General features: G+C 40.8%; 1 protein-coding gene across 1 annotated transcript in view; it reads left to right on the top strand.

Annotated features, from left to right (window-relative positions):
* The window catches only part of LOC126473392 (melanotransferrin), a 120,705-nt gene that overhangs the window by 46,551 nt on the left and 48,295 nt on the right, over positions 1-25,859 (top strand). Inside the window, exons 7-8 of the mRNA XM_050100400.1 lie at positions 14,807-14,970; positions 19,569-19,751. Of these exons, the coding sequence (XP_049956357.1) occupies positions 14,807-14,970; positions 19,569-19,751 (347 nt within the window). The remainder of the gene's footprint in view (positions 1-14,806; positions 14,971-19,568; positions 19,752-25,859) is intronic.

Below are 25,859 nucleotides of genomic sequence, written 5' to 3'. Positions count from 1 at the left end.
TCATAACTGTGTGAGAGCTTCGCAGTGCAACTTGTGCATTGTATCTGAAACAACCCCAGCAGTGTGTGGTGGGCAGTATCCTACAACCTAGTGATACCGTCTGTCAGCATTCATGAGCGTTTGATCTGGATGGTGTGCTTCAATTTTTCCAAAGTGTCCTTGTACCCCTGTACATGAATTGCGGCATAGTGTTTCAGAAACTAAATAACAATACAAAACACTCAACATCTACATCTATGCTCAGCAAACCACCGTGAGGTGCATGGCGGAGGGTACATCCCACTGTACCAATTATTAGGGTTTCTTCCTGTTTCATTCACTTATGGAGTGTGGAAAGAATGATTGTTTGAATACCAGTTCGGATGCAGTAATGACAGAAAGTAACCATTGAAATTACCATAAAATTATAACAGTTGAAAAGCCAAGAATGATGAGGTGTTTCCAAAAGCTGCATAGCTGTATGAAGGTGCTTTATTCGCAACTACTGGTTTCACTTTTGAGCACACACGTATCCGGGTTTATCTGCCAAGAATACAAATCACTGTGTGAAATGGTAGAAATACAGAATTGTAGATAATGTTTACAGTCAACAAAAAACAATGACAATCAATCACAGTAATTATATCTTCATAATGTATGTGGAGAATTACAGAATCCCAACATTTGGGAACTTATGCAGGTTAAGAGTCAAACTGCTTTGCTGGCTTGTCTTAATAAAGATGAGTACACCCAAAAGATGTTTATCAAAATTGCACAAAGCATGACTGCTGAACGAGCCAGGCCTAGACAAAACCAGGGGAAAAGAAATAACATGAACAGGAATAAAAAGCATAAAAATTAACTAACGTCTATTTAGTAGTACAAGGGACGATATCATCCAAAAATTAATCCAATAGTATGGAAACCTCGAGAATACAACTATGCAGCTTTTGGAAACACCTAGTCATTCTTGACTTTTTTAATTGTTATAATTTTTATGATAATTTGAGTGGTTATTGAGTGTTGGTTGTTTTTTATTGTTATTCACAATGTCTTTAAGCTGAAAGTCATTGAGCAGCCGGCCCTTACAGTCGACAAAAAAGATCATTACAACTTTCTCGGAGCTGGCATGCCTGTTGTTTCACTAAACTGCAGATGTTTCACCGGAAAGCCCTTACACATCCTCCATACAGTCCCAATCTCTCCCCTGCAATTTTCATATTTTTGGAGCCCCCAAAAGACATTTATTGTGGTCAATTTCTGTGGATGAAGAAATGCATGCCTGGATAACATTATGATCCCATAGGCAACGGAAAAGATTTTTTCGTGAAATATGTGTCACAGCAGGATAAACGTATTAACAGTTATGGTGATTATTTTTGCAATAATAAACAGTTTACGTACATTTTCCATCTGTCTCGATTTCATTTAACTGCCCCTTATGAAAGGGGAATGGACATAATGAAGTTAGATATAGTGGGGATTTATGCAGTTCAGTGACAGGATGAGTAGGACTTCTGGTCAGGTGAGCACAGCATTTTAAATACAGAGTCAAATTGGTGTATTGTAGGAGTAGGTCTAATAATGAATAAGAAAGTAGGAATGCAGATAAACTGCAATGACAGCATAATGATTGCATTACCATAGCCAAGATAAACATGACGCCAACAACCACCACTGGAGTGAGAGTTTATGTGCTAACTAGCACAGCAAATGATGAGATGCTCAGGTAGAAAACCAGTACTAAGCAAAGAAGGGAAAGCTGAAAGGTGGAAGTAGTATAGCGGGTGATTTCCGTGACAGTGTTACAAACCTTCAGGAATGATGTAGAAGGGTAAATGTATCAACTTGAGGTAAGGGACACTGGTCTGGAAACAACCAAGTCGTAAGTTGTAAATGAGAATTGTTCGTAACCTCTGATAGTGGAATAAATTCACCGGTACTGTTGTTGCTGAGATTATAGGAAAGGTGAATTTCAGAAGTGGTAGTATGGACGAAAACGAGAAAAAAAATTCTAGTCAGCATGGGCTCTAAAATGCATACCTTAAGAGCTGTGAAACACATCTCTTCTACTGAACAAGTAGCCATGGCTGTTAAGGTATAAGGTATGCATTTTAGAGCCCATATTTACCCGACCTTCCCCCCCCCCCCCCCACCTCCCCCCCCCCCCCCCCCCCCTCCCCGGTTCATTCTACCTCCTCCAGAAATGTGAAGTCAAAGAGCTTGCAGTTAGATTTATTTGTAAGTGGGATAGCAAATACAAAGAAGAAAATTTGGTGGAATGAGGAAGTGAAACAGGTGTTAAAGGATAAGAAGGAAACCTGGAAAAGATACATATAGCATCTTATATGGAAGAAGGAAGGGCAGAGTATAGGGAAAGAAGAAATGAAATGAAACAAGTAGTGAAGGAACCTAAAAGGAAAACTCAGGAGGAATTGGAGAACATGGTTCAGGGCAAGGCAAGAGAGAACAGCATAAGGAGCTTCTGGAAAACCAAAACAGCTTTAAGAGGGAAATATGGGAAGCAAACAAGGACAATTAAGGATGGGGGTAAGCTAGTGCCAGAGAAAGCAGCAGTACTTGAAGCGTGGAGAAGACACTAGGAAGAAAAGTCCAAAAAAACTGAATGAGGAAAAGCAGAAGAAATTATCTTAAGACAGTATGAAATTACACAAGACCCAGGAATTGAAGGAGAGATAGAGGAACAGGAGTAGAAATGGTGGTTAACTAAGTTAGAATAAGGAAGACTTCAGGCCTTAATGGGATAGCTCTGGAACTAATCAAGAATGGTGAAGTAGTTGTGGTAGAGAAGCCCATTAAGCAGATCCAGAGAGTGTGGGAGGAGATTAGTATCCCTGAGGAACGGAAGAACTTTTGTCATACTGTTGCATAAGAAGTGGTAATTACAGAGCTATCTACACGTCATCAGTTGTCTATAGAGCATATACTGGTATTTTAGAAAGGCGACTGAGATGGGCTGTGGAAGAGGATATTGGAGAGGAGCAGACTGCTTTTATGCCAGGGCAACGGACCCAGGACCACATCTACACTATAAGAACAATTGTGGACAAAAGCATAGCCAAGAACTGTGACCTTTATCTGTCGTTTCTCGATTTTAAAGCTACATTTGACTGTGCCAAGGCAGTATGTGTGGGAATCACTTGTAGCAAAGAGGGTACAAATTAAGTTTATGAATGCCGTGGAGAGTGCTTATGAAAAATCAGAAGGAATTATTCATATAGGTGGTGAAAGGTCAAGAGAATTCCCCATTGAGAAAGGAATCAGGCAAGGTGGTAGCCTCACACCGTTATTCTTTAATATCTTTCTAGATGAAGTAGCAAAAACAAGCAAGAGGGAACCCATACAACAAACCATGGAATGTGGAGACTGTGTCTAACGTATCTGCAAACATTGCTCTGTGTAGATGATATAGTGTTGGTGGCTGACACCAGTGTGAAATGATATGAAGGGGAAGAGAATGTTAGTGAATACCAACACAAGCAATGTGGGTTTCAAAACAGAACAGGCAGGAAGAACAACTCAATATACTCTGTAATGAAAGCCTCTTGGCAAAATGACAGTTAGGAATATCTTAGCACCGTACTAAGTAATGATGGGAGAATAGAACAAGAGGTACTAAATAGAATTAAGAAAGCAGTCTCTAGGTACTATCAGATGAATAACACAATACTAGGGAAGTAAGAGATAAGTATAATAATTTACAGTGCAGTTATGCAGCAATTACAGTGAAAGATAGATTGACACTACAAGAGAAATGTGTAAGTGGGATTACTGTAATAGATATGAAGTTTATGAGGAAAGTAGTAGGAAAGATAAGAATAGATTGAGTTAGAAATGAAAGAATATGAGAAGAGACTGGGCAAAAGAAACCAGTGCGTGTGGTGGTTGAGAAGCTCAGTTGAGATGGTGTGAGCACGTTAAGAGAACATGAGAGGAAATAAAAGCTAAACAAGTATTTGAAAGGCATGTGCAAGGGAGGACAGAGTCAAGAAACTGTGACAAAAGGCCTGGAAAAACAATCATGTAAAGAAAAGATTGTGTGAAAATGGAGTGGAATGGAAGAAATGGATAGAATGAGGCTGCTCCGACACTGGAAAGTGTTAGGGAATTGAAGAAGAAGGTGAGGAGGAGGAGGAGGAGGAGGAAGAAGAAAAGTCTTGGATGGAATAACACCCTTCTCATTACTCCTTACCACTACCATCCATCCCAGCACATTGCTGTTCTGCCAGATGCAGCAGTTGCTGTCAGGCTCATGTGGCCTGAGATGGCGGCAGTGTGTGAGTGCGCAAGTGTGTGCGTGTATATGTGTGTGTGTGTGTGTGTGTGTGTGTGTGTGTGTGTGTGTGTGTGTGTATGTGTATTCTATTGCAGGAGATTGTTGTCTGTTAAGTTTTGATATATTAGTGGTCCTGTCTGTGACTCAATGCCTCCACTTGTGGTGAGTAGCAATCTATCCTTTCCATATTTATGTTAGAATTATTTCACTTTTGACAAAATATTTTGCACTGTTGCAATCTGTCACTCTTGCAACTTTGTTTCTCATTCATTTGTTTCACATGAAATATTCCTACAATCTCTTCAGATATTTTTTTTTCCTCTATGAGCATTCTTCAACTTTTCTATTATCTGTCATACATACTTTCTGTTTCCTTTTTTCTGAATGTTGAGTCTTTTGCTTTATTGCCTTTTCCTAATAATGGATCAGCTGCCTACTCATATTTGTTTCACACCTTCTCATGGTGTACTTCTTACAATCTGAATTTTGTTCTTAATGTCATTATCTGAGTTCCAGTACATTCTACACAATACACCAGCCTTTTATTGGTAATCTGTGGCTCTTGGACAAAACTCCTTTTTCCTATTTTATTTGTGGTAATCCAAGATGGAACTTGTATTCTGAATATTTGAAATTCATCATCAGTACTTATATATCGATATTGCTTTGATTGTACTTGTTGAAGTCTTGCATGAATACAGCAATCCTACATTTTTGTTGAGGATGTAGAGTATTTATTGTGGTTAGAACATGGTAGTATATACACTAGTGTCCAAAATTAAAGCAGCAAATGGAAATTTTTCAAGGTTTCTTTTATTTTCCCACAAAACAATATAAACTGGTGGTAGTAAAGTGGAAACATTGTAAAGAATACAGAACATAAACAACTGCAAGACGCATAATGGAAGACAAAAAGTTCGTTTTTTCCAACATAACTGATTTGCACACACATGCAGACAACTGTTTAATGTGCTCAGTATGATGTATTACACTTGTGACAGCAATACAGGCCTGACAACAATGGGGCATGCTGTGACTGATGTCACCAATCTCATGTTGAGGCAATAATGCCCATTCTTCGCAGAGCTGTTGGCAACTCTTGGAGAGTGGTTGATGGATGCTGATGCAACCCATCGCCTTAGTGCAACCCAGACATGCTCTATGAGATTCAAATAAGAGAATGAGCTGGCTATGCCATGTGTGCATTATCTTTGGTATCCAAGAAAACATCAGCCACGTGTGCTGTATGAGGTCAAGCATTATCATCCATCAACAACCGCACATGAGGTCCCAATATCTCATCACAATACCTGACAGCAATTAAACTTTGCCAGTTCACCTGTACGATTTCCAGAAGAGGTATTCGTGTGGTCAACGTAATTCTTGTCGGTACGATTAGGAATCCTCCTTGGTCTCCTTCCCGAAATTATATTCCATGTTCCCTCCAGATCTGAATCCGTCGAGAATCAATCTCCGTACCAAATCAGGACTTCTCTGTGAAAAGAAGGTTGGCCCACTGTTTGACTGTTCAGGTGGCATGTTGATGACTCCACTCCAGACATTCCTTCTGTGAAGACATGCCAGAGATACACAACAGCAGGTCTCCGACAATAAAGGCCACTCTGCCGATGCCTTCTGTACACCCTTTACCTCAATACAACACGTCCAGTGGATGCTACAAGGTCAAATGCCAGTTGCCATGCTGTACTAAGGGTGTACCACCATGCCCTAAAAGCCAATTACTGGCCTTCCATTTCTGATGTCACACATGGTTGGCCCTGCTCCGGTCTTTGGGATTCAGTTTGGGTCTCTATAAACTGTTGCCACATCCAAGAAACAAGAGAATTATTTGCAATAAGCTATCAGGTCACATCAGTTTCCAACTGTCCTGCTTCCATTCTTCCTGTAGCCCTCCACCGCAGTGTGCCTGGTAGGTGTCTTCTCTGTGCCATGCTGCGCCATCTGTGACTATGTATACAGCGATTGTGGATGTGAAACTAGCCATCAAACACTACCCTGATGGACAGGTGCTCTGGCGTCAGCAATGGCATGGTTGTCCATGGACCGGAATGCCCTGTTTCCTGCAGAATGCTTTTGTACGGACATCTGTTGACAGTTTGTATGATTATATTGTGAACTAGACACAGGATGGGGATTGATTTGATTTTAACAGGGAAGCTAAAACAGTTTAGGTCTAACCCGCTACTGCCTGCAGCGACACTAGGTTTATTGTGTGGTATCGCTCCCTGCATATCTAGTAAAGCCAACCAATGCCCTTAAATAGCGCAAGGTGTCCCTCTACCAGTTTTTTGTTAGACACAATTTCTTCAGATTCCGATGACCCGAAGATTCTGTATCTTTTGCTCTCCACTGCTATGCATTTGTAGATTGGGTGTGATGAAGTTTCTTCACCTTCATCACAGGTCCTACATTTGGGGTCCTCTTCCATTGTACCCATTGAGTAAAGGAGTTTTTTGAAATTCCCATGGCCGTCATCAGGCCAGTCATGAGTTTGATCTCTTTCCCGTTCAATCCCAGGATTACAGAGCTTCTTTTAAAACATGGCTTGGGCATCATTACCTTACCATGTTTTTGTTTATAGACCTTGGTCCAATATCCTACATGCTATTTCCTAAGCCAGTTCCATAGTTCTAATTTGATCATAGCCTTGGTGATTGTCAGGAAAGGTTCTGGTCCAGTAAATGGAGTTGTTGCCTCCATTCTAGTCAATCTGTCACCTTGTTCATTGCCACAGATCCCTGAGTGGCCAGGGACCCACATTAGCTTTACCCTATTGCTTCCCCCTAGCTCCACCAGAGCCCTGTGGCATTCTGCAACATTCTTAGATCTTGTTGCAGGAACTGCCAATGATTTCAGAGCTACCTGGCTGTCTGAATAGATGTAGATGCTACGGTCCTTGTTGCATCTATGCATATTCTCCTACACACATAAGGGCTGTCGAGCAGTTAGGAGTTGTTATATAGTCAGCAGGCATTTCCCCAGCCATCCGAATGAAACCCAGTTTTTGCCAGTTTTAAGTCTGTGTGCCCCAGCTGCTGCCTCCACCTTGACCCAAAGGTGTAGTGGAGGCATGTCCAACGTGGCTTCCATTCCAGCAGTTGGTGTGCTGCTAATTCCAACTGTTATGGCTAAGCAGGCCAATCTCTGCACCTTAGCAAGCTCCTTAGCTGCAACCCACTGTTCTACCTTCATCCACCACACTACAAACCCGTAGGAAATCCTTGGTCTAATCTCTGTGGTGTATATCCTGTGCATACCCCAAGGTCTTAGGCCCCAGTTTTTGCCACAAGACCTTCTAGTACCCACTAGAGTTCTTTTTGCCTTGGAGCAGATGCTCTTAATGTGAGGGGTCCACATTAGCTTCTCGTCTAAGATTGCCTCTAGATATTTCACTATCCTCTTCGCAGGTAGAGTTTCATCAAAGAGCTTTAGATTCCAACTTGAGTGTTGAATATGTCTCTTTGTAAATGGCACCACATCAGACTTCTTAGGATTAACCCTCAGATCTTTTTATTGTACCAATTTTGCACAATGTCCAGTCCTCCTTATGCCATGTTTCTAACTGTGTAAGTAAATTTGCTAAGTATTACTATGACAAGGTCATCTGCGTATCCTTGGCAGAAGCATTGTCTGGAACCTAGTTCCTCATTGATTTCGTTCACCACTAGATTCCACAACAGAGGGGACAAAACTCCTCCTTGTGCGCAGCCTCTAGTGGTGTTAATTACCATCTTTTAATTCATCATGGTAGCCTCTACCTACCTCCCACTAAGCATGGCCCTGGTCCACTTGCATATGGTGGTCCCCAGGTCATGCACCTCTGCTGCCCTTGCCATGGAAACGAAGGTCATGTTACTGAAGGCCCCTTGGTATCCAGGAACATGCAGAGGGCTATTTCTTGGAAGTGAAGTGCTTTCTCCACCTTCCCAACGAGTTGGTGGCGAGCTGTCTCACATGATTTACCTGGTTGATATGCGTGTTGGTTTAAATGTGGAGGGGCCCTACTTAGCCTCCTCTCTCCAACAAATACATTAACCTGTTTTACCACTGTTTTGAGAATGAAGGAGGATGGACTGATTGGTTTCATGTCCTTGGCCTTGATATGATAAATTCTCCCTGGCTATGGAATGAAGACAACCTTCACTGCCCTCCATGCATCGGGAATGATAGCTAGTGCTAGGCTAACCCTGAATAGTCTGCATAGGACTCCTATGAACTACTCTCCTGCCTGTTGCAGGAGAGCTGGAAAAATTCCGTCTGGGCCAGGTGAGTTGAATGGTTGGTATGTTCCCACCACCTATTAGATTTTATTAAAGTTCACATACTCCTCGGCTGATTCCCAGTCCTCTCTTCGAGTGCCTGAGAACCATTGTCTCTCGGGGATCACATTCTGGTCTGTGTAGTCCGGCAGAACATACTGAGGAAAGTGAGTTTTTAGGAGCAGTTCCAGCGTCTCATGGTACTGTCTTTGTATGTTCCCCATCCTCCTTCCTCAACGTACCCCCTGGATTGGTTGGTACTCTAGTGAGAATCTTGTGAAGTCTGGCTTGTGCAGCCATGCTCTCCTCTTCCTCACAGAATGCCTTCCAGGATGCCTTCTTTGCTTGTCTGATTGCAAGATTGTAATTGACAAGGGCGTCACAATATTTAGCCCATTGTCCTTTATGTCTCACAGTATTAAGCAGTTGTCCTAATATGAGGTCACTACATCAGAGGTAAAAGCCTCTGCTACTTCCTCAAATTCTTCTTGATTCCTTATCGAGGCTTTAATTTCTGATAAGCCTAAATCAAGGTCCCTTCTATATGTCTCCCAGTCTGTTTTCCTGGGATTCCTATAGATTGTGATCTGTCTGATTCCCATTTCAACCTTGAATTTAATGTGCATGTGGTCCGATGAAGATGGCTCCATCAGCACATGCCATTGTTTGACATAGCTGCCCATCATCATGGAACCAAAGATTATGTCAATTACTACTTCTCTTTTGCTACTCCTGAATGTAGGGCAATTGCCCCTATTCAGGACCTCTAAGTTGTTAGCTAAAAGAAATTCAAGAAGATACTCACCTCTACTGTTGGTGTACTTGCTGCCCCACACTAGGTTGTGGGCATTGCCGTCCCATCCCACCAGCAGTTGGTCACCTTGTTGATGGCAAATCTCTACCAGTCTCCTCACCTCCAGGGGTGGAGGAGAGCTGTCTTCGTAAGGAATGTAAGCTGAGGCCAAAACAATTTCGCTCGTGATACCTTCCTCACACTGCTGCATTCTAATGGTCACTAAGTCCCCAGAGCAGAAATTCATCATTGACATGAAATAAATTCCATTTCTTACATAGATGCATGTTCTGGAGTTTCTTACATTTCTAGCATAAATCAGCTTTCCTGCAGTCCCACTGAGGCCCGATACACTATCTTTATATGGATATGGGTCTTGTATCCGGGCCACGTCCACTTCCTGCCTCCCCAGGCAGTGACTCAGGGTGACAGAGGCCCCCTTTACTGTGCTGCAGATTAATCTGCAGCATCTCCAGTCTCTGTCTTGCTGCCATCTTTAAGGTCTCTGAGAACCCTGACGGTGACATGCAAGAACCCTAAAAACAATTTCAGGTACTCCTCCCGCATCGCCTTCAGGGCTTGTCTCTGAGCTCCACCACCAGGGTTTGTCCTTCCGGTGCAACCTTCTGGTTGATCACTCTCCAGTCTTTTGTCGAGAATTTTGGGTTCTGGGCTCCTATTTTCCCGAACAGAATCTTAGGAGAGACTTCCTTAAGGGTCTTTGGTACCCATATTGATATCTATCCAGTCTTAAGAAGCTCTGCTACCATCTTAACCAGCAGCTTCACATCTTCCCACGGGGATGTCATGGGCACCTTGTCCTTGAGCCATTCCACCGTGTGCACCCCCTCAAGACAAAAATGGCGACGCCACAATCTAGATAGATCCTCCTGAAGTTGGTTCCTGGGCCAGCGTCCCCCCCCCAATCTTTTCTAAGAGGGCCATCTCTACCAATTCCTCCTGCTTGTGACTTGATGGCCACCAGTGGATAGCCTTCCTGGATAAGTGCCATCTTAAAAACCGAGACTGCTGTACTATAGGTCTGTTTCCCTATTTCTTTTTTCCCTTTTTTCTGAACTTGCTTATCCAGGGAGCAGGGAGTCTTTGATGCCTCCCTTATCTGCTTGCTACCTGTCTTTGATATTGTGGAGGTCTGTGTATCCCCTTCAACCTGAGACGTTTCTTCCTGGGGGTCTTAGGTTCACATCCCTTAAATTCCCTCCACTCGTCATTAGGAAGCCATTCTTTCCCTTCCTTTTTCCTCTATTCCCCGAGTAGTTTCCTCCTCTGGGCCCCAGACAAGCCTTTGATCTTAATCTGGTCTAGCTTCTCGGTTACAGTTCCCACTTCTGGCTTAGGTCTAGACTCTGATTCAGTAGTGTGAATGCCTTCCATCAGTACTGACCCCAATGTTTGGATATGTGAGGTCTCAATTTGCCCCTGAGTTTGTTTTTCTTTGTTTTCTGTAATTGTGTCCATATTGGTCCCACAAGATTTGGGGATCTACAAGGTCCACACCACGAATACCCCGCACAGTGTAGGGCTATTTACTCAGGGAGGTTGCCCGGTATCCCTGAGGCTCCATTTGTGACACATCTTCCCATGTGTCATGGACCCTTTGGCACGGATTGCATCACACCTTGGGTTGGGTCAGGGAGTTGGGTAGGACTAGGAGTGAGTAGGGAAGATGGGATGTTGTGGGACACTCTTAGTCTGATCCATCAGCTGAGGTCTTTCTGGCAGTAGGACCTTTACCTTCGGCATAGCCCTCAGCTTTATGCGGACATGCAAGCCTCTCCAAAATGGTGTCCCCCGGAGAGGCAGGATAGGGAAGTAGTGGTTACTGCTTTTATTTTGGACACAAGTATATTTAGATTGGAAGAGTATATCAGGACGAAAATTTACATGAAAAAACATTGAAGTCACAAGGGGACAAAATATCTGGCCAATACATACTTTCTGGGAACAAAATTCTAAGTGTGTCTGATAGATACTACATGTAGCTGTTAGAACTGTTAGTTCGTTTCTTAGAAAGGGTTGGTGGCTAGGTTAGAAAAGATTGCATCAAAGAGAGTTGGAGGTCAAAGACAATAAATTGGAATAACATGAAACATCTCAATCCACACTATGCTACAGGAAATCCTAGAAGCTAGGTGCCTCACTTGTGCCTCCATAGAGCCCCTTACCCTTCCTGATCCACTAATTGCCTTTTTCCTGCTTCCCCAATGTTCATAGAAACATCAATTTCTTCTATCCCATTGTAGCAGACTTCAAAACCTGTACTGAATGCATCAGAGCCTTTGTAGAACAGCACTTCCAACCTACCATGCTACGCAGTTTCTGGGACGTCTCAAGTCGTCCTCTCAGCAATAGATCACTACCTCCCTCTGTGCCCATCTGAATGTCTCCATAAAACATTGTTTGTCATGACCCTATCCAACTCCATCCTTACTCATAACTATTTAACATTTAAGGGCCAGACCTACAGTCAAATCTAGGGGGCTATGGTGCAAATCAAGATGGGCTCATCTTATGCCAGCCTTTTATTGTCCACCTAGATGATGCATTACTCAACAATGAGAAGCTTTGCCACCTGGCTTGATACCGTATATCCCGGAAATGGGACAGTTTCTCACTAATATACTACCCACACAACCTACTGTCATCCTCCATTGTCCTCCAAACCATCATAACATCCTTGTCAAAACATATGACGGGCCCAGACCATTAGTCCCACCCAAGGTTCCTATCCCTGCAACAACTGTTGTCACTGTAAAACCTGCCCTATGTTCCAGTCCATTACCAGTTACTCCAGCCCCACCACTAATGAATCTTACAACCTCAAAGGCAGAGAAACATGTAAAATCTTGCATGTTGTGCACCAAATAACTTGTGTTCACTGCACAACTTTTTATACTGGAATGATCCCCACTAAGGATCTGTCTGCTTTGGAGACATTGCATACCCAGCTTGGAGTGTGTTCGAATGCTCACACCCAGTACTACAGCCCAATTTAGTTTATAGGAATTTGATATCTTTCGGGTTGGACTGTTCTCGCCAGCAATACACCTGCCAGAACCTGGCGTTGATGGCTTCCATGTGCTACCAACTCTGCTGTGTAAAGTGTTGTGCTTGCTGCTTTTTCTCAAGTAGTAAACTATTCCCACTGCAAAAAATGTATCTATTTGAACAACTACCTTAACTCTGGCCATAATTAAAAACAGATTTATTACATGATTAGACACACTATGTAGATCTATCTCATATGTAAATTTCAGAATTCTATTTGAGAGTTTTTTGCAGGGGAGGGAGATGTTAAATTTTGTGCATATTATGAGTTAAATACTGTAAAAATTGTGAAAAAGAGATTTCTAAAGTTTTTGTGTAGTTAACACAATGCAATACCCAGCTTTGCATAGAGTTGTTGCTGAGTTGGGTTTTTCGGTGATCAGTGGAAAAAAAAGTATTTCAGTGAGTTCAGTGCCTCAAGCCCTGGAGATTGGAACTTGCTTTCCAGCATATATTTACATCAATCCACCCTTACTTAGCCTCTCTTAAAATCCTCCCCTTTTCATTGTGGATAGGATTTCATTATTTACTGTATTATTTGTTTCTGTTTTCTGTCTTTCTTTTCAGTTTTTCCTTTTCTTCCCTTTCCACTTACCTCCTAGCTGTTAACTGCAATATTTATTCAAATCATAATTTCTCTTCCTCTCAATCGATTTATACTTCTTTCCCTGTCCTTCTATCATCTCCAGAAAGAAACAGACATAGTCCTTACTCCTGTACTTTATTTGTTATCCTACACTCTCTAATGCTTCTTCTTTCATCTCTTCCCTTCAGTGTCTTCACAACAGGTGGATCTCTCTCAACCTTAGGTCTTCTGTAACCTGCCCCTCCTTTTCAAATTTACTTTAGAGATTAGAAGAGTTTGCTGATATTCAGATGACTTTGTTTCACAGCACACAATGCCAAGCTTTAAAGAAAAAGATGTTACTAGAAACCTATATCTACATACATACTCGAAAGCCACTGTATAGTGTGTGTCAGAGGGTATCTTGTACTGCTGCTGTTTATTTCCTTTTCTGTTCCACTCACAAATAGAGCAAAGAAAAAACGACTGTTTATATGCCTCCATGGTGGCTATAAGTTTTTTTTATCTTTGTGATTCTTACTCAAAATGCAGTAGAACCATTCTCTGGCCAACTTCAAGTGGCAGTTCTCTAAGTTTTCTCAACAGTGTTTCACAAAAAGAATGTTGTCTACTCTCCAGGGATTCCCATTAGAGTTGATAAAGCATCTTCATAACACTCATAAGTTGATTGGACCTACTGGTAACAAATCTAGCATCCTGCTTGTGAACTGCTTTGATGTTTTTCTTCAGTTTGACCTGGTGGGAATCCTAAACACTCAAATAGCACTCAAGAATCAGTTGCACTAGTGTTGTATAAGTTGCCTACTTTGCAGATGAACCACATCTTCCTAAAATTGTACCAATAAATGGAAGCTGATCATTTCTGTTTCCTACTACTGCCCTTACATGCTCGTTCCATTTCATATGGATTTACAGGGTTAAGCATAGATATTTACTTGATGTGACTGTGCCAAACAGCACACTCATAATGCTCTGTTTGATGTAGACAGACTTAACAATGCAGCTAAAAGTATTGAAGGAATGACCCACATAAGTAAACTACTGGAATTATTGCTCTGAAATGGGATCTCCTAAGACCACACTGCAAAGAAAAATGTTGATTATGAACCTAAGTAACATGTTTTTTTCCTTTGTTTTGGGGGGGGGGGGGGGGGGGAGATTTTGTTACATTCCAGGATTCCTTCAAATTTGAAAACAGCACACATCTGTAGAGGATTAGACTTCCACAGCAGTTTTATGAATAAATTTTTGCAGTTGCTTACTGGGCCAATAATATTACTATTGCATTCTCAGAAAATGTCGTAGCAAATATATTTTGCCCATGCTCATAGAGTGTGAATTATTTGAGGGCTTGAATTTTATAATTAAATTGCACAATATATGGCTCATCTCAGTTGCACAAATTGCTTCATGGCTGCATTGTTGAAGTGTAAAAAGTTTGTCAGAACAGTATTTAAGTCAGCATGCATATTTAAAATAATTTTCCCATATATTGAATTTCTGGAAGCAAAAATCATGGTATTGTGTTTTGTGTGACATATGGTGTGCAAGTATCCTGAACAGAATTTAATTCTTATTATTTTTAAGCAAATATATTTAATGTATTTGCAGCTTCATAACAGGCTTGCTTGAACAGTGCGGAAGGGAAATGAAATGAAACTGACAAGCAGAGTGGCCAGTCCTTTCATTGTCGTATCAAATTTCATCTCTGAACTGGACTGGATAACATCATTGTATTAGTTAGTTGACAAACAAAACTGTACCTGGGGCTTCATTATTAGATTTGTTGTTTTTTTTTCCAGCTGGGGTACTGAGAACAGATTTTGAATTATTGTGTCGTGATGGAAGTCACAGAACACTTGATGAATACGCAAACTGCAACTGGGGGAGATCGCCAACAAATGCTGTGGTTACCACATCAGCAAAGAATGTGGACATGCGATATCGTTACCAAAAGTTTCTAAAAGTAAGTGATATTCTTGTAGTGTTGCTGCAAACTTAGAGAGACTGCATAGCTTCTTGTCTCACATGTTGATTTGTTGAAATGGCACTTCATGAAGTATTAAGCTTTCCTGAGTTAATTGTGTTTCATAAGGGCTATCCAAAAAGTAACAGAAATTTTGGTCTATTGTGGCAGGGGCATGGCTACTGCCACAATCTTGGTGCCGTAACGTTCCTTCACTCGGTACCCATCCAGTGGTGGTAGCTTATGGTCTGTTTCTCTGTTATTTTGCTTCCTGTGACATGTTAAAATGTGCACTGCAAAAAAATTGTGATTAGGTCTTTGTTGGCAAAAAACTGCATACCAATTGAAATGTTTGAAACACTGACAAAGTTAAGATGTGCAATACAGAACAAGTTTTGGGGAAAATGTAACGCAAAAGTTTTGATTTTGCACGAAAACGCACTGTCACACACGGCCAGTCGTACTAGACAACTCCTATGGGGTTTGGCTGAGAGGTATGTGATCATCCACTACACAGTCCAGATTTGGCACCAAGTGACTACCACCTCTTTCCAACAGTGAAGACATGGCTTGCTATGCAACTCGTTGATACCAACGCTGAACTGCGTTCCACTACACACTGGTGGTTGCAATCACAGTTGGAAGATTTCTACAGAGATGGTACTGAAAAATTTGTGCTGCAGTATGATAAGTGCTTCGCTTTGAATGGTGGTTATGTAGAAAAATAAGTTACGCATGTACCTTTAAAATGTGTTTATTAAAATTTGGTTTTCCCATATCAATTTTTTATTTCAAAATGTCTACTACTTTCTGCATACCCCTTGTACAGTGACATACATGTGCTATAGCGTGTATTAAAATCAAGATTATAATCAGTAGAACATCTCGTTTGAAGTGAGAACATAAATGCAGAAATGAGGGAAAGTGTTATGTATTGAATGTCCTGTGTTCATTAGCTGTATTAAGGAAGTTATATTAAAAAGCCATAATTTGATTGAATCAACACCCATAGGCAATACATTTTAAGTGAGGTATGAAGCATGGGCTATAGGAATCAAAACAAAACAAAAATTGAAGGGATGTAAGTTTTTCAGTTCTTCCAAATGAGCCAGGTATAAATTTGTGATTCTTTCAGTTGGTCATCATTACATATGTAATTAGGAGGAATGGAGAAAGCCAGAAAGGAGGCACACATGGGGTACAAGCTGACACAGCAGGATTTGTTTAAAACATAATTCATTGCAGGTAAAAAAACTGAAGGTGTGTGTAAACCAAGGAAAAATTTTAGCCAAAATTACATTAAAAACCAGTTAAGTCAGATGTTCAACCCCTTGAAACATTTAAACGAAATAGAACAATGTCTGGTAACTATGGTTTTGTAGTCATTTCTTAGTCTAGTAGCATTTGTTGTTAACAGTACGTGAACACTCCTACTCTCATTCATCATGCCATACCTGGATGTGTTCTGCTATATGGAGAGTGTTTAAAAAGATCTGAAGTTGTGCTATAAATGTTTTACTGCTTACTTTATTATGTTTGAAGTAAGGCACCTTTCCTCCCATTGGTTACGGCATTCACAACATTTCTTTCTTTTTTGGAATGCTTATTCATTGATGGCTTGAAGTGCCATGTTGACATTTTCTTAAATCTCTTTCATTTAGATTTTTGTTTTGTGAGATTGGAAGAGTCACCTGTGACGTGCTTGGAGAATGATAGATTTACTACACAATCAAAATAAAGTGGTAGGTAATAATAAATCATAAGTGACACATGAGCCAAAAGTGTTATAACGCAACATGAGAAAGAGCCCCCACTTCATCCCATTGCACTCATTGTCCATCAGATGAGTTTAAACCATGTGGTATAATTGTCTTCTCATGGTCGGACTGTGGGGTACAGACTTTTCCCTAGTGTTAAACAAATTGCAGTGGTTATCATCATGTTTCTGTGTTCTCCATGTTCATTCAAAATATGAGGCATTTTTCTATTTGGCTTAATTTTTTCTAATATGTTGCCTCCAGTATTTGTCCCAACCATCTATGTTTCTAGTAATCTTAATGCTTGGAGTTTCTTGTCATGTACCACAGATTATAATTATGTATTCATCACTGCATCATTGTATTACAGAAACTTCTTTCTTGCTGGGTGATATCGACTCCACCCCAAATAAAACACCCTCACCGACCCCAACATTACATCCCACTAACCCCTTTCACATGTTCTACATCCACATTTATCCAAAACTGAGGTGACAAGATTTAAACTTGAACAATACATTTTTCAAAGCTACATTGTCACTCTTCAGGATCATCTTAAGTGCTAATTATAGGAAGTGTTTTGTGCATATGACACTGAGTTACGTATTTGAAAAGCCTGCTATGTGAATCAGTCAGCTACATATGCGACTTAGCACCCTCCTGTGCTTTGCGTGTAACTTAAACATAGCCCGTTCAGAACATCAGACTTTAGGATTTTATAATGGGTTGTTCATTTCCATTTGAATGTGTCCATTAAATTTATTTCTGCAACTAATTACTTAAATCTTCCTGGAGCAGTACAGTAATGCAGCAATTTGTGCACCTTCAATGCTGTTAGCAGAAACTGTGTAACTGTTCAGATTAGAGAGCTATAAGTACCATATTTACCCAATTATAAGATGAAACTTTTTCCCAAATTCGTCATTTGAAAAGTACATGGTTGTCTAGCATTTTCACATTAAACTATTGCTGCTCAGCTCAACATTTTACATTGTGTAATAGATTAATATAGGTATTGTACATTTACAGATGAAGCTTTAGCATCTGTGGTCACACCAGATTTAATTTGAAAATTTGGGTGGCTGGGAGTGGGAACAGCGACATAAGCTTTTCTGACCATAAGACGAATGTGAGGAGGAGAGCAGGAAGCAGGCAGCATATTTCATTGTGCTGCCAATCACAGAAATGTATAGCATGTACTATAGCTTTTTATGAACACCGTCCACATTTAAATCTCAGTTTCCTTGAATCCGTTTGTAGTCAGAATTGAATCAACTTGAAAATTGGACCAACACTCATCAGTAGTACAAATTTCTGCAAGAGACCATAAAAGTCTAGATAGGGACAACTGACATACGTATGTGTTTTGTGCAGTAAGTTGTTATTGTTCACTGTGAGGTATGATAGGAATGAAAGATGATGTGTCAGCAGCTGGTTTTGTGCAGCCAGTGAAAGAGCAGTGGGTAATGTCATGCTTGGACACAAGATATGAAGGAATTTGACCACATTCTTGCATCAGTATAAATACAAAATCCACTCTTTATTAAGGAAAAACAGCTGTGCTCTTAAGTCCTAGTATAACCACATCATCATAATATTTGGAAGAAACAGTGAAATATTTGTCTCAACCAAGATTATATATTTCATTGCTACTCGCACATAGAAATACATTGCTTTGGTGAAACCATCAACCCACTGTCTATGTACAGCTTACAAATGAGGATAAGGTTACCAGTGATGTTGATGATTGATTATCATAATTGATTATGACTATGATTAAAAATAGTGATACCACAGATGACTGGCTTAGATAGTAAGTAAAAAAGTGAAGATAAAAATTGGCATAAACTGCTGCCACCAGTCGCCTTTTTGTTGTGTTCTTCAATTTATTTTTTATTATTTTGTTACCAGTTTGGAACCACCTAGCGATGCGTCATCAGGTGGTACATATATTAATTGTTTGCAGCAGTGTGGGAGTCATGTAGAGTGATTAGTATGCATTGATTGGATGTTGGTGTACATAGTATTCTGGAAAACATAATGAATGTTTTCCAGTGATGTTAATTGTACTGCACTTAACACACTGAGCCACAGGTAACACTTTCCACATGCTTCACAAAACATAAATAACATTTTCTAAAGCATTTGGAATGTGTACCTGTGGCTAAGTGTGTAAAGTGCAGTACAATTGACATCATTGGAAAATGTATTATATTACATATGTTTTGCAGAATACTGTGTACACCGGCATACAACCAACAGATACTAATCATTCTACATGACTCCCACGCTGCTGCAAACAATTAAAGTATGTACAATCTGATGATGAATCGGTAGGCGGTTCCAAACCGGTAATGGGATATTAAGAAATAAATTGAAGAACAAAACAAAAGGCAGCTGGTTGCAGTAATTTGAAGAAACTTTTATTTCTTTTTATTTATTTTATTTCTCTGCGTATTACCAAAAAGTAGACATTGAGTGTATGAGAAGCAGATACCTTCTGTCAGTTAAATATTAGTTAGAGTACATTAAAATTACAATCTTTTCAAGGAGGCCCTCAAGAAAAGAGGCATTTTTTATACTCAGGGTCATATTATACTCGAGTAAATACAGTATTTAAAATTATCTTTACACTGATATAGTTTCTTAGCTGGTGTGCCATATACAATGTACCTTGCACTCAGTGAGCTTGATTGGCTGTATTTTGTCTTTTCAAATAATTCTGATACTTGGTCATGTGCTGTTGATTTCAAAATCTATTGTATTTAACATAAATGACGCTGTTCTCCGCTGTTAGATGATATAGAGGTTAATTCTCTAACATTTAGTTTGATATTTCAGAAAGCTGTTCAGCTGTATGGTAAAAAGCCAGTGACAAGACCAACTTCCAGTACTACAAATCAAAATGGATTTTTTGGAACAACTAATGATGTGACATCAACTGAGGCTGTTCCAATTGAATCATTTCAGCTGTTCTTTAGTCCAGCGAATGAGAGTTTTGTGTCACATAACCTGCTGTTTCAGGTAATGGTCATGTTCAATACAAAATTTCTGTAATTAATATAAAATCTAAATGTGAAATAGAGATAAGAACATTTGAAATGTAAGTAATGCAGAGTGGTGCAGGCTGTAATGACCTGTACAGTACATTTAAAGGCATCATGTGATTAAGTAAGAACTTAGAACAGACATACACATAACTTTAATTAATTTTATTGTCTCGTAAACCATTCTCAGTACCTTTCATTGTTTGACAGAAGTAGTGACTCACTTATGGGCTGAATATACATATTGGGATTTGTTTCATTGGTCCCAGAGTCATTTGTAGTCCTGTACAAAGTCTTGTGGAGGTAAAATTAGAGGCTCTGTCAGTTATGTGGCAAACTTTGATGTTGATTTCTTAACCTGTACTTGCGAGTGGAGAACTGAAGGGTGTTGTGAATAGATCAGATTTGTTCTATTTGCAGAAACCAGTTATTTGATTAGCAGAGTATGCATGGTGTACATATAAGTGTTGTTTAGTTTCACAAAATCTCTCTTAGGTCCATGTAGTTAACCCCACAGAGACGAGTAGTTCATCTGTTTACAGAATAAAATACACATTCTTGCTGATAAAAAGAGAGAACATAAACCTGGTTGTCTTTAACTGCGGAAGAATTAATAGAGCTGCTACATAGTGCTCCAAATAGAAAGTTTGCTGAAGACAGAAATAAGTAGCTAGTTAATATTTCATTTTGAATGAAGTGTGCATTGGAAAGAATTGGTGAAAGCGAACGATGATGACATGTTGTTTTTTTTTTTTATTGTAAAACATAACAGTTATAATTAGTGATGTGATACTACTTTAGAATATAAAATGATCTGGCTGATAATAGAGAGGAAAGGTTAGCCAACTGTAATACCCAATTTTTTCTGTCAAGACAGTTGCATCAAGTATCAAAATTATTGAATGCTTCTGAGAGAGAAGGAGAGAGTTGCACATAAATTCACCAGTCATGTATTTCAATTTATTGGCAGTAGCTTTATAACACATACAATTAGCCAAGTAACAGGAACAAATGTTCATGCAATACTGTACTAAATATCTGTCATGAAATTTATTCTTAGGAGTCAGCCAGTTAACCATTTTTGACTGTCATAAGTAGAATACATGCCAGTGAACATATCTAAACTTTTTGATGCAGTGAACATGTAGAAAGGAATCATTGACAGTAAGTCTATAATATCATCAGTGAGACAAAGCCTTGAATGAAAGCAGTCAGAAAATATTGGGGTATTGCAAGTGTGACTGGAAGCTGATTCCTGGTTGCCTCACAGTTATTAACAGACATTCAACTGTTGGGAGAAAAACTTGAAGATTATAAGACATAAGACACCACAAGGCAAGCACTTTAATAAGTAAATGATGTGCAAGGTAGATGAGATGCATATAGATGAAGGATTGCAAAACTAAAAAGCAAACAAATTACTTAATGGAGAGCTCAAACTGAAGGATACTTGTTAGATTATATGTCGGTGTAAAACAACTGCCTAGTGTGGAAATAGGATAAATGATGTAGGGGTTACAAGAAGTGGGCAACCCTGCCAATGGCTCTTGGCACTTGTTAGTGTGGTCAGGATCTCATTAATGTGTTCTTCTGATGGAGGTGGGACTTACATAACTGAGGAAAGTGGTTCAATGTCTTTAGGCACCTCATGGTCTGTTCCCCGTAGTGATCCATAATATTTTCATCAAGCTGAAATCAAGGTGCAAATGCCATCAATAACCACACTTCTTTCTACTTAGCTGTAGTTCGCTTGGACTGTTGTTACTTGCATGCAGTTGGTTGTTACACGCTGCTGAGCAAACGACTGGAACTTTTTCAGATAGGTGCAGGGAGATTTTGAATTGCTTTGACATGTGCCCAAGACTGTCTTAGCGCAGTATGTGGCAGAGGTGGTTGGTTTCTTGTGTTAATGTGCTACAACATGCAGTAAATGTTACACTAAAATTATGCCATTTCTCTTTTAATGCAAGCCATATATCACCTTTAAATTGTCTCTGAATGGGAGCTATAAATTGCCCTAAAATTACACAATTTCTCTTTGAATGCATGTTGATATGGGGAAAAAACCATGAAACCATGTTTTATAGTGATCTCTCTGGATAACTATAAACCAATGTCGAGTGCTGAAATGATTGTCATCCATGCTATGATCAACTCACGCAAATAACGCATCTGTCTATTTTCAACTTTGCATACTGTGATGTGACATCATCCCTTCCGGCACTATAAGTGCTAAGTTGCCAAAAGCACCTGGTCAGCGTTTTCCTGTGAAAGTAGGTGTAATGTATTGTGCAAGTGTAGATTGTGAGAGATTTTTCAGGAGCACTGACGTAACAGTGTCATGGCCAAGTGGTCGTGCACACTGATCGACAGTTCGTTGGCTCGGATTTGATTCCTGTTGCTGCCATAATTCCCCCTTTTTTATTTTATGTTATTCCTCACAATATTAAATGATTAATTATAAAATTTAAATATATTCAAACAGTTCATTTTATATGCATAAAAGTAATATCCTCTATTTAGTTAGGATTACTATCCTTCTAAGTCAAAAGGTCATTGATGGTGGTAAAAAAAAGAAAAAAAAGACAATTATATCAGGTAATTTGGTACGAAAGTGTTTTCTTTAGATGATGTCCTAAAGAGACCTGTTTCCAGTAGATCTTTTAAGGAGAAAGTGAGACGTAAAAAATTAAGTAGATCTACTTTAAATATAAATCTCACAACAGGATTTCGCGGGACAAGGTTCATCAATTTGGCTCAAATTTTGTGAGTAGAAGCAGGTAGATGCCCCATTCAAGTTCATTGAATATTTTGTCTGAGTGGAAAAGGTAAAATGCTGTCTAAAGATTTAAATCAGTGGAAACTCCAGGTTGGAATGTCAACGATATAAGGAAGATGATGGATTCCTACTCACTGTGAAGATGACACGTCGAATTGCAGACGGACACAACAAGGAGACTGTTACTACATTAAGCTTTTGGCTAAAGCCTTCTTTGGAAAAGGAAACACACACACATTTATTCGCACAAACAAGCACACCTCACGCACATACAACTACCATCTCTGGCTGCTCAGACTGAAGTGCAACTGTCCCATTGACTGAATGCAGCAATTTGGAGGCTGTTGGGCAGGAAGATTGGGGGAGGGAGGGTGTGCGGGTGGGTGGGGAGTGGAAAGGGAGAGGAGCAGGGGAGGGGAAAGACGGATGGGTGTAACGACAGAGGGCGGCACACGAAGAGGGTGAGGGGACGTGAATAGCGATGTAGAAGTGCCCCCTTCGTTACCCAATACCAACTCAGACTGGGAACCACATCCTTTGTCAAGGCTTTGATTACCTATCACCCTGCCCTGAAATGAGGGACATTCTATCCAAGATACTTTCCACCCCTCCTAAAGTGGTGTTCCATCGCCCACATGACGTACAGAACATCCTGGTCTATCCCTACGCAACCATCAATCAGAACACCCTGCTGCAGCGACCATAATCCTGCAGAAGACCCAGCTGCAAGACCTGCCCAGTCCGTCTATCAAGCACTTCCTATTCCACTCTGTCACAGGTTTGCCGTACCCCATCAGAGGCTGGGCTACATGTGAAAGCAGGAAGCAGGCATGTCACATTACAGCTCTGCTTAATGATTGCACAACTTTGTATTTTGGTATGACTACCAACCAGTTGTCCACCAGGATCAACAGCCACCACCAAACTGAGGCCAAGAGCAAAGTAGACCACCCTGTGCAGCTGAACACAACATGCTTGATTTGAGTGGCTGCTTTACACAACCAAGGCCACCTGGATTCTCCCCTCCACCATAAGCTTTCCTGAACTGTGCAGATGAGAGTTATTCTTACAACAGCTCATGGAATTTTCCCAGTCTCACTCTACAGTAACCCACTGTCCCCATGCTTTCCACCCAACATTTCTGCCCCCTCTGTTCTCTCACCCCAACCCCTTCTTATTCACATCTCCTCGCCATTATTGTGCACCGCCCCCTGGCAACACACCTTCCTGTCTTTCCCCTTTCCTGCTCCTCTCCTTTTCGGTTCTCCCATCATCCTCCCTCCCCACCTCCCTGCTCCACAGCCTCCCAACGCTACACATAGTGGGAGTCTTGTCATCCTTCATCTAGTCCCTGCACACTCTGCCAGGCAGTGCTCTTCTTCCCCACCCCCAACCCAACCTTCCTACCCCCACCCCATCTCCCCACCCCTCCAGATTGCAGCTTTTGTCCAGTGTGACAGTTTCGCTCCAGTCCAAGCTGCCAGAGGTGGCAGTCATGTGTCCTTCAGATTTGCTTGCTTGTGTGAAAGGCTGTGTGCATGTGTGTATTTCCTTTTCAGAAGAAGGCTTTGACAGAAAGTTGAATGTGTAGTACACTGAGTTGACAAAAATCATGGGATAGTGATATATACATGTACAGGTGACAGTAGTATCGCATACACGAGATATAAAAGGGCAGTGCATTTGCGGAGCTGTTCTTTGTATTCAGGTGATTCAAGTGAATAGATTTCAACATGATTATGGCTGCACGATGGGAATTAACAGACTTCAAATGTGGAATGGTAGTTGGAATGAGACGCTTGGGACATTTCATTTCGGAAGTCATTAGGGAATTCAGTATTCCAAGATCAACAGTGTTAAGAGGGTGCCGAGAACACCATATTTCAGGCATTACCTTTCATTACGTACAAAGCAGTGGCCAACGGCCTTCACTTAATGACTGACAAGGGAACCTCCCCATCGCCCCCCCCCCCCCCCCCCCCCCCCGCAGATTTAGTTATAAGTTGGCACAGTGGATAGGCCTTGAAAAACCGAACACAGATCAATCGAGAAAACAGGAAGAAGTTGTGTGGAACTATGAAAAAAATAAATAAAATATACAAACTGAGTAGTCTATGCGAACATAGGCAACATCAAGGAGAATATGAGGTCAGGAGCGTCGTGGTCCCGTGAGTAGCTGCGGAACGAGAGGTCCTTGGTTCAAGTCCTTCCTCGACTGAAAATTTTACTTTCTTTATTTTCGCAAAGTTATGACCTGTCCGTTCATTCATTGAGGTCTCTGTTCACTGTAATAAGTTAAGTGTCTGTGTTTTGCGATCGCACCGCAAAACCGTGCGATTAGTAGATGAAAGTACGTGCCTCTCCATTGGGAACCGAAAACATTTGATCGCAAGGTCATAGGTCAACCGATTCCTCCACAAGAAAACACGTCCGATGTATTCCATACGACACTGGTGACGGCATGTGCGTCACATGACAGGAATATGTTGTCGGCCCACCTAACTTGTACACTTAGCGAATGGGTAAAAAGATTCTTCTACCTTGCCCGATTTAGGTTTTCTTGTGGATGTGACAATCACTCCCAAAAAAGTGATGAAAACATAAGAGTTTGTCACATAAACTGAAAATAAAAAATTAAACTTTTCACTCGAGGGACCTCTAGTTCCCTAGCTGATCTCGCTAACCACGGGACCACGACGCTCCTTGACTCCCATTGTCCTTGATGTTGCCTATCTTCGGATGGACTACTCAGTTTGTATATTTTACTAATTTTTTTCATAGTTCCACACAACTTCTTCCTGTTTTCTCGATTGATCTGTGTTCAGGTTTTGAAGGCCTATCCACTGTGCCAACTTATAACTAAATCTGAGGGGGGTGCGATGGGGAGGTTGCCTTGTGAGAGCAGCAGCATGTGCATAGTGTTGTCAGTGGTAACTGACAAGCAACATTGCATGAAATAATTGATGAAATCAATGTGGGACATACGGCGAATATATCCATTTGAACAGTGCGGCGAAATTTGATGTTGATGGGCTATGGCAGCAGATGACTGACATGAGTGCCTTTGCTAACAACACGGCATCGTCTGCAGCACCTGTCCTGGGCTCATGACCATATAACATGGACCCTAGAGGTCTGGAAAACTGTGGCCTGGTCAGATCAATTCCAGTTTCAGTTGGTAAGAATTGATGGTAGGTTCAGGTGTAGTGCAGACTCCACAAAGCCATGGACCCAAGTTTTCAACGAGACACTATGCAAGCTGGTGCTGGTGTAGGCTATGTTTATGTGGAAAGGACTGGTCCAGTT

This window comes from Schistocerca serialis, chromosome 4 (genome assembly GCF_023864345.2).
Source record: "Schistocerca serialis cubense isolate TAMUIC-IGC-003099 chromosome 4, iqSchSeri2.2, whole genome shotgun sequence".
Classification (NCBI taxonomy): Eukaryota; Metazoa; Arthropoda; class Insecta; order Orthoptera; family Acrididae; genus Schistocerca; species Schistocerca serialis.
This window is presented reverse-complemented; position numbering and strand designations above follow the sequence as displayed.